Below are 18,661 nucleotides of genomic sequence, written 5' to 3' on the forward strand. Positions count from 1 at the left end.
GGCTGTTCAACATTTTCCATTTTGCTGAAGACCTTTGACCTTCAAGCCATCTGGCATTCCTTCTCAGATTTATGTTATATTCAAAATTACAATTTCTCCAGATATTAAACCATAAAATATATGTCTGTTAGCTTTAACATTTCTGCATTCAAATTCCCCCATCTCATATTTAATCCAATATGCAGCTGATATCATTTAATTCAAATAATAGATGATTTGGAAATGCTTCAGACTTCAACTTGTATTTTGAGGTGGAAGAAAACACTGTTCTGACAATAAACAAGCAGACCAGCCATATTTTGGCTGTTTTGGCATGCAAGATCAGCTGCAATTTGCTTCAGTAATCCTTGGGTAGGTCACAAAATAGTAATGGTTGCCTCATAACTGCTAACATATGTTTCTCAAGAGAGGCACTTGTGCCAGTGCTAGATGAGGAAACATTAAAGGTTAGCCACCATTCTGCCTCAAATTATGGTGAAACAGGATCACAAACATTTCTTTTCTGTGTCTGTGCATACAGGCTCTGAAGACTAAATCAAGGAATCAACAAATTAGTCCAAAATAAAAAGTGACATGAAAATAAAACAAAGCTCTTTTTTTCAACTGCCTGGCTTTCATCACAAGATCAATTAGTCTAATTTCAGTGCAAGAAAACTTCTAAAGACCATATTCCGAGAGATAAAAAAAAATTCACGTGGAAAAATCTAAGTTAACAAATTACACCTGAAACAGAGGAAACAAATTGTGCCTGGCAAATCTGATTATGTTCAATGAATTAACAGCACAGGAAAGTACTGAACTTAATGCATGTCTAGATTTCCAATCACATGATAAACCAGTCATCAAGTAATCTACTTAGGAAAACTGCAGACCATTGGATTGCAGGGGCAATAACAGAATGGAGAGTAAATAGATAAAAGACAGAAAGGTGAATGTAGTGATCAATGGCTTTTGTTTAATTGGAGGCAAGTACAGTAAAACACTGCTATATTTGATATATATTACTGATCTAAACTTAGGACGAGAATGCACAAGTTCAAAATTTAGAAATGTAGTAAACAGCACAAAAGATATTAACAGAGTATAGTAAGATAAACTAGTGAAAACAACAAGGGAAATTCAATGCAGGGGTGTGAAGTGATGCACAAGAAACAACCCAGGGGTTCTCTCTCTGCCTGTAACACACAGATGCAAACTGAGCAGTGATGTATTTAGGAGAGAAAGGAAGTGGAGTTTGTTCTCTTTGGAGCAGTGACATTTAATGAAGGTGTTCAAAGCTATGAAGAGATTTTTGTGCAGGAAATCAGAATCTATTAAACTGGTAAAAGAATCATTAAGTGAAAGTCTGTACCTTAAGATAATTGGCAAAAAAAAATTAGGGAATAAGAATTTTTTTGTAAATGTAGTATGATGATGAAGAACCAAAGCGCATTGCCCGAAAAAGCAGTGGCAGCAAATTCAATGCTTACTTTCAAAAGGGAATTGGATATATACTTAAGGAACAATGTTGACAGTGCAATGCAAAAAGTACATGAATAATTGAAGAGCCATTTCAAATTTTACACTGGAAATAAAAATGTTTCCATTACTTAAAATCAAGATTCCAAATGGATTTTTGTATAAGAAAGACTTGATAATCTCCAACATACTGTAGACATTAGTAACTGGTGACATCTAGTGGCAGGAGGCAATCGATCTCTGCAAAACAGTAATCAGCTTTATTAAAGTTGAAAAATTTACAATTTGATTTTTGGTGGCCAACTTCCTGTCCAGACAGTCTGGACAGGAAGCAGAGTCCCATGAAGACGACTAGGCTTTTGTACAACAACAGCCCAAGTCTAATTTTATTTAGGAGGCTGAGAAACACTTCTGCTACTCCCAGTTTTCACAGAAACGATTTAAAAACTTACCTGCTGCACTCATCTTTGGCTGGATAGCCAAAATGACATTCAGGATCTACATACTCCTTAGGAGCTCAATTTGAATATTTAAAATGCTAAACACCCGACCCAGAAAGACAGTCCAGCTATCCAATGGCTGGTCCTGGTGAATGTAGGGATACGCATAATGGAAACAGCAGGACCTCACTCCCCATCATTTCTGGGTTGCTGCTGTCCCATATATGCAGAGTTGAAGACTTCAAATCATAACGTGTGTGGATGAAATGTTGCTAAATTTACATGAAAAGCTAGTGTCTGCAATCTACAAAACTTATTAAAAGCCAGCCGAGGTTGTCGATTTAATAAGCATTTTCTTCAAGTTTTAAACATAAAGCCAGGGGAGTCTTGCATTTCCAGTCATTTAGTAAATACAGTACGCTAAATTGGACATCTGTGGAAAAAGATGAAAGTTAAATGCATTTATCAGAATTGAACTAAACAAAATTGAATTGAAGATTTAGCTATATTCTATTAAAAATGGAGCAGGTTTTATGGACTTAAAATGGATAATCAGAATTTATTTTCAAAGAGTAAAGAATGTGACACGTTCTGGAAAAAGAGAAGTCTAAACCTAAATTCGAGCAGTCGGAATATTCAAAATATGTTACCAAGGTTATCTGCTCAATGAAAACATTTAAATGAGGCCAGTGAAGATGCTCAATGCATCGTGCAAAATGCATCAACTGAAAGTGATTTTAAATGGTTTTTGTTTCCAAATTCCATCAGTGGAAGTGACTACATCACTTGGGTAAATTGCAGGAGATAAGTTCTGTGGTCAAAAATGGCCAATTTTTAAAATCAAGTAGAAATGCACAGAACAATTATTCCTCAAAAATTTGGAATGCACTAATTATTGCGGGCTCCATTTCACATGAACATAAGCATTTCTACTCACCTTGCAACCTACCTGAATCGTCTTCAAACATGTTTTAAAAAAGGCTTTGCAGAAAAATTCAAAGTTAGGCAAGATGAATAACTTGAAGAGGAACACTTTCTAAGTTTATGAGCTATATGGTGATTTAGGCAATGCAAAATAAATCACACCGTCTAAATTATTACTCATTTTCCTCAACCTTGATGCACTACAAAGGCTGAAAGCAACAATATCCAAGCTCAAAATGAAAGACTTTTTAAAGAGCACTATACAGACTTGCTGATAGTGTACTTGTCTTGACATTTACTTTTCACTGGCTCAAGACCATGTTTTCCTGGCCTAGATCCAGTGTTGGTATAATGGCTTTGGTTTACGTGCTGCTACTCTTGTCCAACTTGATTCACCTTATCAGGGCGAGCAGGTTGTCAAGAAGTTTGATGACATGCTCAGTGCAGGCGTTGCGGTAGATCGGAGACCCGCTGGGTGTGAATCCAACCACGAACCCTCCGGCCTTTGCCTCCTCCAGGTCAGTAGGCCAGCGAGCCCGCTTCACAACTCCAAGTATGGTGTAAACACACAAGCTGATCTGTCAAAATAAGGTAAAAAGCAGAGATGAAAGCTCTCGCAAAATGTCACTGATCTTTACCAGTAGTACCTGGGGATCACTACCTCCAGGCAACTGTGGCAACAGATTCCTGACTGCAGCAGTTAGGAACAGTGGGATTTGTTCAGGACTTTTTTGTGGGGGCGGGAAAGGCTGGCAATGTGCATGAAAGTGCTAAGAATTTCAAAACGTGATATTACACAGGTGTTATGCAGGTTTTCAGTACTCCGTGCCAAACATACACAAGTATCTTTTGATTTCAGAATCAAATATTATCAAGTCCAGATGCAGTCCAAATCTACTGCTTTTACTACAAATAGAATTGGCACTATAAGACGACAAGAATAAAATGAAACATTTCCTATTTGCTACTGTACATGGCCTGTATGTTTTGACCCAGTATTAATCTTAAGCTATGCAAGTATGTTTTGTAAACAGAGATCTTTTTCTTATCAACATTCCCCTCCCAGAAGGCACACCTGCAGTATCTCCTGCCATTGAAATCTGAAATAAGCGCCACAACATAAATCATGCTTCAAGGTCCTCATTTTTGAAATACCAAAACGATACCAATTATTCCACAACAATCCAACGTAACAGATTCCATCCACCATAACAGAATGCCACTCTGACAAATGAAGCTTATTTCCAATTACAAAACAATGTTCTTCATTGCCACCAGTATTTCAAGATTAAGCAACTGCATTGTACAACCCCAATTCCTTGTCCAACTTTACCATACTGTGATCAGTTTGACATAAGCTTTCTTGTAATTCAAAAATATATTTCACACAGTTTCTTTAATCTCTCCCCGACCTTCGTTTTTAAAACAAACACTTCACGGTACTTCAATATTGTAATATTTTGTTCAGAACTACTGGAAGAAGTCTTCATCATAGATCGTGAACAGCAGGCCTTGATATGTTCCATGATCATCCCTTAAGAGGATTCCTGTATTACACAGATTCTAAAATTAAGATTGGATACAAGATCATTTTTGATAAATTATCTGAACATTCATAAAACGTAGCAGGACAGGTGTTAGTGGTATCATAAAACAAACAATTTTCCAGTATGACTGAATTTAAAAAGCATCAGCATGATAGCAGTAAATTAGACATTCTCCTAGAATAGTACACCGCCAGGGAGATGTGTGGTTCCTTAGGCATAGTTTAGCCATACAAATATACACACCCGAGATCTGTTGATGCCTGCTGGGTCTTCTCTAATAGGATCATCTGGAGTGACATCTGCACCAATGTATGAAAGAAACATGGCTGGATCTGAAAGCACTCTGAAAAACAAAATAAACATTAAGTACACTGCACGAAAGGAAATGGCCAGCTTCAAAATTTATACTGTTCATCAAATGACCCATACTCTTAAAATGCCAATACTACGTAAGTGCAAAGTTGTATGCTTTCAATCGAAATACCACTAATAAGACTCAAAATTATCTCCAGTACCAATATGTCTCCCTCAGCAATACTTTCTGTATGACTCAGATCTATTCAAGACTTAGGCCCTACTGTTCCATGCAAGCAGTACATTTCACATCTTTTGTAGTTCTAGACAGATGCAAGGTAAAAAGGAGGTGCCAGCAACTATCAGGAGAATCACTATTTTCTAGCTTTAAGAAAATCAAATCTAATTTCCTGAGTGTCTATTTCATTCATTCAAAACTCCAGATATTTTGACCAACTTAACACTTCCTTCCCTTTATGCATTATCATTCATTGAAAATTGAAGTAAAACAATTAAAATTCATTTTCTTTACAACTCTTTGCTTGCTCCTAAGATCAACAGGTTTGTAAAAGCAAAAATTCAGCAAAAAAATCATTTAGTTACAGATAGTGTAATTCATATATTTGTGCAAGCAGGGTGGAGATGGGTGGGGGAGCTGATCATTTCCCTTACTATTACAGACCAGTTAGTATCACTTAAGTCTTCAGAAAGATTAATTGAATCCCCATTGAAAGAACACAGAGAAGCAAAAATATAATGAACTAGTCAGCGAGGATTTAAAATGGAAAACCTTGCTTTGCTAACCAGATGGCTTTTTTTAAAAAAGCAGAGGATAGGCATTGGCAACATGGTTGACATTATTGATTGAAGGCCTTTTGATGGCTCGGATAAAATGTTTCACAGGACAGTGATAAATAAATTCAGAGAATGAGGAATCAGTCAGGTAAGACAGCTGAATACATTGCTGGCTGGCTTCAAACAGAAAGGAGAGAGGGGTAAAAAGGTTATTAACTCAAGAGTGGCAAAAAAGGTGAGAAGTCGTGTTCCACAAGGATCAATGCTGGAACCACTACAGTTCATAATATGCACGAACAACGTGGACTTGAGTCAAAAACAAAATTTCTAAATTTGCAAATGCTGAAAACAATTGCCAGAAATTACTAGAGAACATTAATGAACTTGAAGAATGGCAAATAAAACTCAACACAGAAATGAGGTAGTAAATTCTGGTAGGGAGACTATTGGTTGCAAAGTGCAAGTTTAGGTAAAGTACAGGATCAAAGGAATCTTGGATGACAGATATATCGATACATCAGGGAGAAAGTGAGGACTGCAGATGCTGGAGATCAGAGCTGAAATGTGTTGCTGGAAAAGCGCAGGAGGTCAGGCACATCCAAGGAGAAGGAGAATCGACGTTTCGGGCATGAGCCCTTCTTCAGGAATGAGGAAATCCTCATTCCTGAAGAAGGGCTCATGCCCGAAACGTCAATTCTCCTTCTCCTTGGATGCTGCCTGACCTGCTGCGCTTTTCCAGCAACACATTTTCAGCTCATATCGATACATCACCAAAGTATGCATTATAGATTTGCAAGGCGATATAAAAATTAAACTAAGCACTAAACTTTACATGTGGAATCACAGAAGTGAAAAGGAGGGAAAGTATGCAAAACTTGTAATGAATCCTGTTAGACCACAGGGCTACATTGGTTAGCACTGTTCCCTCTGTGGGGGTTTCCTCCAGGTGCTCCGGTTTCCTCCCACAGGGAGGAAAGATGTGCAGGCTTGGTGGACTGGCCATATTAAATTGCCCTAGTGTCCAGGGATGTGTAGGCTAAGTAGATTAACCATGTGAAATGTGGAGTTACAGGGATAGGGCAAGGGTCTAAATGGCATGATCTTCAGAGGACCAGTGTGGACTTGATGAACCAAATGGCCAGCTTCCAAATTGTAGGGATTCAATGGAAACCACTATTTCAAGTCTAGCAATAAGCTGCAATATTACGAAGAGTACATAGAGCCACTGGAGAGGACATAAATAAGATTTACAAGAGTGAAATGCATGAATATGTATCAGGAAATGATTGATAAGGTGTTTTTTTTTCTGAATGATAAAGATGACCTGGAGCTCTTTGCACTGATTCAAAAGACAGCCAATGGGCCACAATGTATCTATCAAGGGTTCAAATGCAAGGCATAAAAGGGGAACACGCTGAAAGGAGATGCTCCTCCAATCAGAGATCACATCACTCCCATGTTTTCTCCTTATATACTAACTAGCAAATACACATTGAAATAGCCTCCAATTGAAAGAGTAACAAGCCGTGAAAACATGAGTATTTTAATGCAGCCTAAGGTCAACATGCCTAGGATATTGGCAGAGATTCTGCTCTGGCAGAATTTGTGTTATGGATGCAGAAGAAAAGGTTCGGAGATGATCGCAGGTGTGGAGCAAAAGCTCAGAATCCACAGCAAGATAAGGCTCTCACCTCCTCATGCAGGTGTTGCTACAATGAAGTAATTATTTAAAACTGCAGTGGAACACCAAACCAAATGCATTTAAGTACAACACAACATTTTCCTGTTCTGAATAATTAGCATTACAGGGCACCAATTGGTCACTTGGCATCAGAACAGTAATCTGCAATTCAAAGCATGCGCTCAAAAAAATGCCATTTTAACTTCATTTAAGTTGGCAGATAAACATGGCCACATTGATTTCATTATGAAATGTCTGCTGTTGATAGAATGACAATGCTTGTGACAGCAGAAAGCTTTGAAAGATAAAGCACCACAGATTATTTTCTTGTGCCGAGATCCAGCATTTTAAAATATTCATTCATGGGATATGGACATATCAAATTAGGCCAGTATTTATTGCCTGCTGCTAACTGTTACGAGTGACCACATCGCTGTGTATCTGGAGTCACACATCAGCCAAACCAGGTAAAGATGGCTGATTGCCTTCCCTGAAGCACCATGAGTGAATCAAATGGGTTTTTCCCCAACAGAGTCATAGAGGTGTACAGCATGGAAATAGGCCCTTCGCTCCAACTCGTCCATGCGGACCAGATATCCTAACCCAATCTAGTCCCATTTGCCAGCAGTTGGCATTGTCCTCTAAACCCTTCCATTCATATGTCCATCCAGATAGCTTTTAAATGCTATAATTGTACCAGCCTCCACCACTTGCTCTGACAGCTCATTCTATACACGCACCACCCTCTGCTTGAAAAAGTTGCCCCTTAGGTCCTTTTCATATCTGGCTCCTCTCACCCCACCTAATTTATGTCTTCTAGTTCTGGACTCCCCCACCCCAGGGAAAAGATCTTGTTTATTTATCCCAGCCATGGCCCTTACGATTTTATAAACCTCTAGAAGTGCACCCCTCAGTCTCTGATGCTCCAGGGAAAACAGCCCCAGCCTATTCTGCCTCTCCCTATAGCTCAAATCCTCCATTCCTGGCAACATCCTTTTAAATCTTTTCTGAACTCTTTCAAGTTTAACAACATTCTTCCAATAGGAAGGCCAAAATTGCATGCAATATTCTAAAAGTGACCCAACCAATGTCCTGTACAGACGCAACATGACCTCCCAACTCCCATACTCAATTCTCTGACCAATACAGCATACCAAACGCCTTTTTCACTATCCTATCTACCTGCGACTCCACTTTCAAGGAAGTATGAACCAAGGTCATTTTGTTCAGCAATACTTCCCAGGACCTTACCATTTAGGTGTATAAGTCCTGCTCTGATTTGCTTTTCCAAAATGTAGCACCTTACATTTATCCAAATTAAATTGCATCTGCCACTCCTCAGCTCATTGGCCCATCTGATCAAGATCCAATTGTACTGTGAAGTAAACTTCTTCACTGTCCACTACACCTCCAATTTTGTGTCATCTGCAAATTATTTAGAGAAATCAATTGTCCAGCATTCAATTAACCAAATATAGGATCATCCAGGCAAGATCGCAAGGTCCCGATGCTTGGCTAAACTATGTCATCCAGCATTTCATTATCCGGCATTCAATTAACCGACCAAAATATTCCCCGCCTGAGTCCTTCGGATAATTGAGGCTCATGTGGATATAAATGACGAAAAGTAATGAACAATCGACCAGAATTTCACGGTCTCCAGTAGATTCTTAATTGCAGGGTTTTTTTGCTCAGCACCTTTAAATGATCATTTTTATTCATGAGCCTCTCATTTAAATTAGACCTTTACTTTGGAATTTCTTTTCCGCTGAAGGTCACATTCACTGTTTGGCCGAACCTTTTCTTTCCAAAATTTGTTCACTGAAGTCCAATTGACAGAAAAACTGAAATACAACATCCCTATTCAGACAAGTCAACCAATCGTGTTGGAATGATGATAGGGCAAATGTTTCCAAATGGATAAGATAATGACTTGAGATCTTTCATAGATTATTAAAAGTTCAGTAAGCAATTCAGAAAAAAGAAGCTCTTTACACACAGTGTGGTGAGAATATAGGACTTCTTATCACAAGTGGTAGCTGTCTGGAAGTAAACAGATGTATTTATGGGGAAGCTAAACAGGATTTATTTGAAAATAGACAGAAGATTTGAGTAGAGACTAGCATGGACTGGTTGGGTGAAATGGCCTGTTTTTCAGCCATATATCCACAATAATAAGTCTTCTTACATTTTTCAAAGACTAGTGCGGAGTTGGCCATTCAGCCATGTCTCAAAATTTAATCAAATCATTTAGCACCAAACTTACGTAGATTTTACTTAAAAGTCATTTGTTGACATTTCAAGTCAGCTTTAGTTTGCTTGACATCTCAATTCAGAATGGTATAACTTTTGTAATTAGTTATACAAAGGCATGTTAATACACTTCAATATGCAGCAGTTATAAACATGCACTTCTGCACACCAAATATACCTGTTGATAACATACCTTTGCATCTCCTCAGACAACCAAAGGTTAGTAACAGGAGCCATGAGTTCCTCTAGGAAGGCTTTCTGTCGCTCATAATCCTTGAACTGGTTGCTCAGGAGAACCAGGGATTCCATTAAAGCACACTTCTCCAACTGTGTAAGCTGCCGTTCGTCTTGCTGCAGACGCTTGACATGGGCATAGAACATTTCAAACACCGGCTAAAAAGAGAACAACCATTTAAATCAAACATTTGTGGTCTCTTTTAGAAGGATAAATCCTGTCAAGAAAATGAGAACAGCACCACAACTAAGCAATCACTTCAGCCATCCTCCTGATAAGCGAGACCAAATTTGTTAAGTGTACTTCATCAAGACAAAGCTGATTAGTACATGTGATAGGAGAACTTGAACACACAGCTAATTCACCTTCCCTACCAACCCCTTTTCGTTTCTAGGAAAAAATGAGGAGTGCAGATGCTGGAAAAGGGTGGCACTGGAAAAGCACAGGTCAGGCAGCATCTGAGCAGCAGGAGAATCAACGTTTCGGGCATAAGCCCTTCATCAGGAATATTCCTGATGAAGGACTTATGCCTGAAATGTCAATTCTTCTGCTGTGCTTTTTCAGCACCATACGTTTTGACCCTTGTGGTTTATAACCAATTGCATATTCTCAATACAACTATGGCACCATGAGCCATCTGCACAGAATTGCAACCCTGATGTCACACAAGCTCCTTTGTTCCATCCATGTATGCTCCTAACTCAGAAGACTAAGCTAATGAATTTTATTTCCATCGAGAACAAAAGTAAAATCTCTACTTACAGATTATATACTAGAAGCACAGGTGATTTTGCCAAAAAGAAACAGCACAGAAATACAGAAAATGAGAGTAGACCATTCAGCCCATTGAGCATATTTGCAATCAACATGTTCATTGTTTATCATCTCTCAATGTTATACCTCCACTCTCTGCTCATACCACTGTACATCTTTAGCCACTCGCAATCTATTACTTTTTTAAAAGCATTGTCATTTTGCCCCCACGGTCTCATGTGGTAGAGAATTCCACTGGTTCACCACCTTAAGAGTAAAGAAATTTCTTCTCATCTCAGTCCAAAATGGCCGATCCCATATCCTGATATAGTGAACCTTTGTATGGGAACATCCACCCATGTAAGAGAAGCATCATTTCTGCATCCAGTCGATCCCATTAAGAGTTTATATATTTCAAGTGAATCACCTTCCAATTCTTTTAAAGTTAGTGAATACAGATCCAATCAACTCAAACTCTCCTTGTATACCAAACCGATTAGCCCAGGAAGACGACTGGTGAACCTTCATTACATTCACTTTATAGCAAGCATATGTTTCCTTGAGTAAGGAGACCAAAACTGTACACAACACTCCAGGTCTGCTCTCACCAAGGCCATAGAGACCTGCTCAAAGTTTCTCCTGCCCTCAAAGCCTCTTGAAAAGAAGGCCAATGTTTCATTTGCCTTAATAACAGCTGCACTTGTACGCTTGCTTTCAATGTCAAGTGTAGAAGAACACTGACATTCCTTTATATATCAATACTTCCTAATATTTAAGTAATACTTGCTGAAGTGGACAATGTCACACTTACCCACATTGTACTACATCCACCGTGCATTTGATCATGCACTCAATTTGTCTAAACTACATTGAAGACTCTTTGCACCGTCTTCACCAGTCATCATGCCATCCAGTTTTGTGTTGTAAGCAAATTTATAACATTGTATTTGATTCCCAAATCTGAATTGTTGATATATATTGCAAATAGCTGTGACCCATAGTCTTATTCCTAAAGTACCGTACTTGTCACCACTTTCCACACTGAAAAAGACCTATTTAATTCTACTTTGTTTCCGGTCTGCTAATCAAATCTTAGTCCATGCCAGATATCCACAAATATCCTTTTCAGCAAAGACTACCAGGCAGCTTTAAAAACAATCTGAACTATTTCGTAGAATCCCTACACTGTGCAAAGAAGCCATTCTGCCCTTCAAGTCCACACTGACTCTCTGAAGAGCATCCCAACAGCAGCACCCCCCATCACCATACCCAATCCCTGTAATCCTGCACTCCCCCAGACACGATGGGCAATGTAGCAAGTCAATGCATCTGACCTGCAGATATTTGGACTGAGGGAGGAAATCCATGCAGATGTGGGGCAAATGTGCAAACCACACACAGACAGTACACAGAGGCTGGAATCAAACTTGGGCTCCTGACATGGAGGTAAGCAGCGCTAACCACTGAGCCACATTGTCCCCAGCTGAAGTGCAAAAGTGAACTGCTGGCACAACTGCCATTCCAGATTATATTAACAAATTCAGCAAAATTCAGAAATTTCCTGAACCAAGAAAATAGCTTATATCCAGAATAGATAGCTGAAGATAAATATTAATTTATAAACTTATAAAAAGACAAAATCACACGGCCACACAAAAGTTTAGGTTCACAAAGGAAAGTCATTTGCAGAAAATATGGGAAGCAGCCCAGGGCCATGATAGATGCCCCAAAAGAGTAAAACGGTTTGAAAAAAGAGGAAAAAGAAAGCAACCAACTAAAACACTTACTCCAAGTATTAAATGTTTTAGTCTGGTCAACTTGGACTGCAATTGCAATATAACATTGACTACATACCGTTTTAAGAAAATATTTCCAAATATAACAAAAAAAAGCAAATTCCACCTCTTCAAGAGAACAGTAAGACCTTTCGGCACTTACCATGATCAGTTCTGGGTGATCTCTGCACATCTTGAGAATTGACGAACAAGCGTGCCTGCGAACATTTTTCACTGCTCTTGTTCTTGGAGCCTGTAACCCCAATAGAGGCACATTCTAAGTATAGACCTGCTATCAATATTTCACTACTAATTTTTTTCTTTTAGCAAAGAAAGTTGTCCTACCTGGCTCTCCTCGACCACTTCGAAAGTAGCAGATGCAAAGAGCTGAAGAAAAAAAATTGAAACAAATCAAGAGCTATTTAGCTGAAATTGACAGAATTGTGAACCTTTGATTGTCTACTCATGAGGGTTGTGCACTGACCATATTCAAGGTTCAGATAGAAAAATGCTCGGTTAGGGTCACATGAAACATAGGAAATATGGGTAAGAAAGTAGTAGTGAGATGGAGGATCAGGCAATGATCATACTGAAATGTGAATCAGACTTAAATGACCACTGAGCTTCTCTTCCTCCTTTTCCTTTGGTTCTTTTCACCAGTGTATTAACTGATAATATACTGGTAAATTGAAAGTTTAGAACTATCAACAAAAGACACTCGGTAATGCAGAACCAGAGTACTGCTGAAAAAAACACTTGTTTGAAGTTCTTCATCTTACACTCATCAGGATATCTGCAAGAATACCAATGTAAGGGAAACAGCATTTTATATCGTACATTTAGAAACCACCGATTGGTTGGCAAATATAGGACTAGATCGGTAGAAGTATTACTGAGAATGCACCCCAGTTAAATGGTGACAGACAATTAACTACTAAGTTTTGTTTCAATTTAAGCCACACAGAATTAACATTGGCTCATTCCCGAGGGCCATGTCGAGACCAGAGGATGGCTGTTGCTATATATGTAGCTATCAATATACACAAAACCTACATTGCATGCCTGACAAGCTTAAATTGGTTCATATCCATCCTCTTATATTCATCATGATAATTTAAAAATGGTTAAAAATATTGAGGCACATTAGCATGTGGTATGAAATGCAATATAATTTACTCTAAGCCTAAAAACATATTCACAGACCCAAACCAAAACTTAACTGTTCAAATACCAAAACCCATGCACAAAATTCAAATATACCAAAACTGGGATCAAAGAACAAAAAACTTGCTTAATCAGAACGGAGAACCAAAAAATGGACAAACAGAATATAGAACAGTACAGCACAGGAACAAGCCCACCATGTTTCCGCTGATCATGATACCATTCTAGACTAATTCCATTTCCCTGCACTTGGTCATATTCTTCTATTCACTGCCTGTTCATGTGTGGGTCTGAATGCCTCAAACATTGCTAATACATCTACTTCTACCACATTCCCTGGCAGCATGTTCCAGGCACCTGCCATTGTGTTAAAAAAAATGTGCTTTGAACATCTCTCAAACACTTCCCCCCCTTGCCTAAAATCTATGCTCCCACTATTTGAAATTTCTACCATATGCACACCTCTCAATTTTAAATAGTCCTATCAAATTGCTCCTCAGCCTTCTATGCCCTCGCAAAACCAATCCAAGTTCGCCTAACTTCCCCTTATAGCTGATAGGTTCCAATCCAGACAACATTGTGATACACCTATTTTTCACCCTCACCAAAGACTCTACATCCTTCCTATACTAGGACCAAAACTGCACACAATGCTCCAAAATGAGACCTAACGAAGGTTTTTACAGCTGTAACATGTCTGGCCAACCTTTATACTCAATGCCCCAATCGAAGAAGGCAAACATGACACACATCTCCTTTACCAGCTTATTCACTTGTGTTGCCACTTTCAGAGTGTTATGGAATGCACCCCAAGATCCTCATGTATATTAATGCTCCTAAAAATCCTGCACTTACTGTATTCTTTCTTCCTCCATTTGACCTCCCAAAATGCATCACCTCATACATTAAACTTCATCTGCCACTTCTCTGCTCAACTTTCCAACTGATCTTGCTGTAACCTTTCTATCCCTCACTATCCAAAGCTCTACCAATTTTCATGTTTTACGGTCATAGTCACACAGCACAGAAACAACCTTTGGGTTCAACCAGTCCATGCCGATTATAATCCCAAACTAAACTTAGTCCCACCTGCCTGCACTTGGCCCATACCCTTCCAAGTATTTCCTATTCATTTACTTACCTTTTAAACATTGTAACTGTACCCACAGCCACCACTTCCTCTCAAAGTTCAGTCCACACACAAACCACGATGTAAAAAAAAGCCTCATGTCTGCTTAAATCTTTCTTCTCACCTCAAAAATACACCCCCTCATCTTGAAATCCCTCACTTGAGGGAAAAGGCACCTGCCATTCACCTTATCAAATCTCAAAAGCTTCCAAGAATGACTGATGCAACTCTTTTGCAAACTTACCAAATCAGACCACCTATATTTTCACCCAATTTATGCAAGTTATAAATAACAGCACTGAACCTTGCAGACCACCAGTCACAGATCCTCTGTTAGAAATACACCTCTACACAACTACCTTCTGTCCTTTATGACCAAACCAATTTTGTATCCAATTTATCCATTCACTGTGGATCCCATGTAACTTAATCTTCTAGACCAACCTACCATGAGGGATCTTGTCAAATGCTTTAGTAAAGTCCATGCAAACACCATCTACTGCCCTACCGTCAATGATCTTAGTCATTCCTTAAAATATCAAACCTATGAGATAAGATCCCCCCTATATAATGCCATGCTAACCATCTCAAACACACTGAATTTTTTCCAAATGAGAGTAAATCCTGTCTCTAAAAATCTGCTTCAATAATTTCCATACTACTTATGTAAGGCTCACCAGCCTACAACTTCCTGGATTATCCCCTTGCCCTTCTTAAACAAAGGAACAACTTTAACATTCAGAAGACTGGAATATAGCCAAACACAATCCCACTTCCAGATCACCACGGCATTACCATCACCATAGGGCTCACTTTCTCTTATCACATTACAAAAGCCATCACTGCAAATAACTGTACTTCATACAACAAGTATTCTCAATCCATTACGCATTTAATGGAATTTTTTGTGAACAGTGAGCTTAAGGGCCAACAAGCTGACATCCAAATGACAATCTTAACTGAAGTAAAATTTCATTGTTCACAGGGACAATTGTGGGACAATAGCAGAGTAAGCAATGTCTGTCACATGCATAAAGCATATTTTTCAGGAGTAACCACTAAGGATGAATGAACGTTGAAGTTGCAGAGGGTGAAAAAGGTGCACACTAAGTCCATAGAGATAAGCAAATTCAATGGACAGAGATGCAAATTGTGGAATTTTACCTGCTTTGTCATATGCAAAATCACTGGTTTCAGTTTACAACAAATTGTACTCAGTAAGACTTAGAACAATGAACCTGATCAGCCTTTAAATGGACTGCATTTCTGTTGGCAACATTTTTGAATCTATTCCAGCATATTTGAAGAAAACAATTTTTCCGAAATTTCTACAGATTGGCATGCAAAAAAAGAAATACCTTTTCGAGGACTTGCGGCAAGACAGTGGCATCATGGAGAAGGAAGGGAGAAAGTGTAGACACAGCTGTTAGGATGCACGACAGGATGAGTGGATCATGGGTTTGATAACTTAAAACAGCTTTCAGAAGCTCAATTCCATCTGCCACTGGAAGTTGCTGCAAAACAAAAGAGTTAGGTATCCAGATGTCATCTCTCATCTTCACAACAGTCAAACAATATTCAATGCTAACTAAAATTTTAAAATGTTATTCTGAAATTGTAGCTGTTTCCATTAAGAAACTAGGATCTTTAAAATACATATTTTAAGTTATATTAAAAACATTTCCCAATTTCCCTTTCCACACATAAATAAAAACAATAAACATGCATCATAACCCAGATTTAAATGCTTCATTTTGAAGAGATGCAAGTCCAATTGAACTGGTGTGCAAAACTAAAAAATTCGCTCCATTCCCAAAACATGTCACCCCAGTCTTTCCCATAATACCCAAGCACCACCTAGTTCAGACAAAATCAACAGCCAATGGGAGAGAAAAGAGTTAGGACCCATTTATTTGGTCGAAATAGTGAAGAAAAGGGATGGAAAACTGCAAGTAAAACAAAATCACTGCCAAAGCTTTAATTCAGGCTGAACATTTAAATAAAGCTGTTTCCAAGCATGGCCACAGTTCTGTGAAAATGCACCAAATTAAGGTTGGTAGTTTGCTCCACTGAGCTCTTTCTCAAAAGCAAGGGATAGAAAATGGGAACATAGTGAACTCCAATATATGGCCTTTCGCTCAACAGACATGGGACTAGCGTAGATAATGCAGAATAAGGTGGAAATGTGGATAACAACACAAAAGGCAAGAGGATAGTGACTAACATTCTAGTTTCTTAATTGCAAATGTAAATGCTCATCATACAAGTCTGAATTGCAAAAGTATATATTTGTAGACTGCCAAATATGATCTCAAAAGTCATGAATTGAGGTTTCCTGAAAATACACTTGGAACTGTGTGAACACCAAATGAATTACAATCTCATTAAAGTCAATGCAACAAAATCTCACTAGATTGACTTTTGTGATGAGGGGCTGTTCTACAAGGAGAAAGGGATATAATCTCTACAGATTATGAAATTAAAGACAATTAAAAACAACAACATTTACAGAGGAGGCAACAGGTTAGATCCGGAGTTTTGAATGGCTAGAAAATTGAGAACAAAGGGTGTACCCATTTAAGACTCAAACAAAAATTTCTTTATTTAGACAGTAGTAAGTTTTTAGAAATCTCCAGCTCAGAACACTGAACGTTCAGTCAATGAGTATATGAGAGAATTAATTTTTGGTCATGAAAGAAATCTGAGGGTAGGGCTGGAAAATTGAGTTGACGTACCAGGTCAGTTATAATCTTACTAATTTGCAAAGGAGTCATATGGCTTGTTTCCATTTTGTATGTCATCACTGCAATTGGAATGGTTAGTGCCATTTGAAAAGGAAGGTTGCCCAAGTGGGTATTGGCTCTCATTATTCACTCACCTCAGGCTCCATGGTTCTGAATAGCTGGCTCATCACACTCTCCATAAAGAAGGTCAATGCATCCCATTGCACAAAAGATGGTGAAAAGATAGAGCACAAACCTTTGCCAGTCTTAGCTGTGGAAGGAAAGAGAAAATCTAAAATCGCTGACAAAGAGGATTCATCAATTAAATTATCCACAAGATAGAAACATGTAAAATGAAGCATTGAACCATGACCAAATGGAACCACTAATTTATAAAGAAAATAATGAATTGAATTCATGCAAAATATGATTGCAATAACACAGCACGCGTCCCAGACGTTAATATAACCTAATAATTATTTCAAAGTATTTACTTTTTAAAAAATTTATTCACAGGTTGAAGGCACCTCTGGCTGGGCCAGCATTTATTAACCATCCCTTGTGTCCTCAAGAAGATGGTGGCAACTGTCTTGAACAGCTGCAGCCCATTTGGTGTAGGGAGACTCAATGCTATTCAGGAAAGAGTTTTCTATTCACTGATGAAGGGATAATGAAGGAACAAAGATATATGTCCATGTTTGGATAATGAGTATTCCCTTTTATTTACTGCCTTTGCCCTTCTAGATGGTTTGGAAGGTGCGAAAGAGCATTAGTGAATTCCTGCAGTGCATTTTGCAGATGATTAGCAGTACTGCTAACCAATAGCAGTAAAATAAAACTGTACTAACGCTTCTATTACAAGGTAAAATTGTACATTAAGTGGCTGTAATCGCCACAATGCAATATTATTAGAACAAAAAACAAAGCAGAGTCACAATTTTATTTCTGAGTATACACACTACAGGTCCTAGATAGATTTTACTCCTCAGTGCTGCGAAGAATTCTCACAATGGGGGGTTTGATGCTTGGTCAAAGTGCAATTGGCTATGGCACATAGACTGAAAACTAATATGTAAAGGGTTTCCTTGGCCTCCGACTGACAGAGAACCTCATGTCCGACAGGGGATCCTGGAACAAATATGTCAAGATGGGAGGGGTCAGAGCACAAAAAGAAACAATCTATTAGCCAAGCTGAGTTTTGTTCACAAAAGTAGCGTAGCTGAGCTGGTGAGTGGAACAACTAATGACTACAGGCAGTGCCCTCAGGGCAGAAATGTTACAAATCAGACATCGTGTCAGCAGTGTTCCACCACAGAAAAGCTAGTAAATAGCAGACAGACTGAGGAAGTATCCTGAAACTTTTAACAGCTTTGCAGCAAGCATATAAGCAACAGAGTTAAACTTGAAATGATACCATTTTTCACCAGCAGAACCACAAAATTTAGGGAGTAGGCAAGTGTCATGCATTGAACAGTTATACATAGGTCAGC

At 38.6% G+C, this 18,661-nt stretch overlaps 1 protein-coding gene across 3 annotated transcripts in view; it reads right to left on the minus strand.

The window, feature by feature from the left end:
- The window catches only part of LOC132819696 (exportin-5), a 104,400-nt gene that overhangs the window by 30,868 nt on the left and 54,871 nt on the right, over positions 1–18,661 (minus strand). For 2 of the 3 annotated variants that reach the window (XM_060831357.1, XM_060831356.1), the window contains exons 14-20: positions 17,327–17,442; positions 15,807–15,962; positions 12,500–12,542; positions 12,319–12,416; positions 9,586–9,785; positions 4,613–4,712; positions 3,219–3,400 (exon numbers count right to left, since the gene is read on the minus strand). In XM_060831357.1, coding sequence (XP_060687340.1) covers positions 3,219–3,400; positions 4,613–4,712; positions 9,586–9,785; positions 12,319–12,416; positions 12,500–12,542; positions 15,807–15,962; positions 17,327–17,442 — 895 coding nt within the window. The remainder of the gene's footprint in view (positions 1–3,218; positions 3,401–4,612; positions 4,713–9,585; positions 9,786–12,318; positions 12,417–12,499; positions 12,543–15,806; positions 15,963–17,326; positions 17,443–18,661) is intronic. The other variant, XM_060831358.1, reaches the window with a different exon arrangement.

The sequence above is a fragment of the Hemiscyllium ocellatum genome, chromosome 10, assembly GCF_020745735.1.
Source record: "Hemiscyllium ocellatum isolate sHemOce1 chromosome 10, sHemOce1.pat.X.cur, whole genome shotgun sequence".
NCBI classification, from domain to species: Eukaryota; Metazoa; Chordata; class Chondrichthyes; order Orectolobiformes; family Hemiscylliidae; genus Hemiscyllium; species Hemiscyllium ocellatum.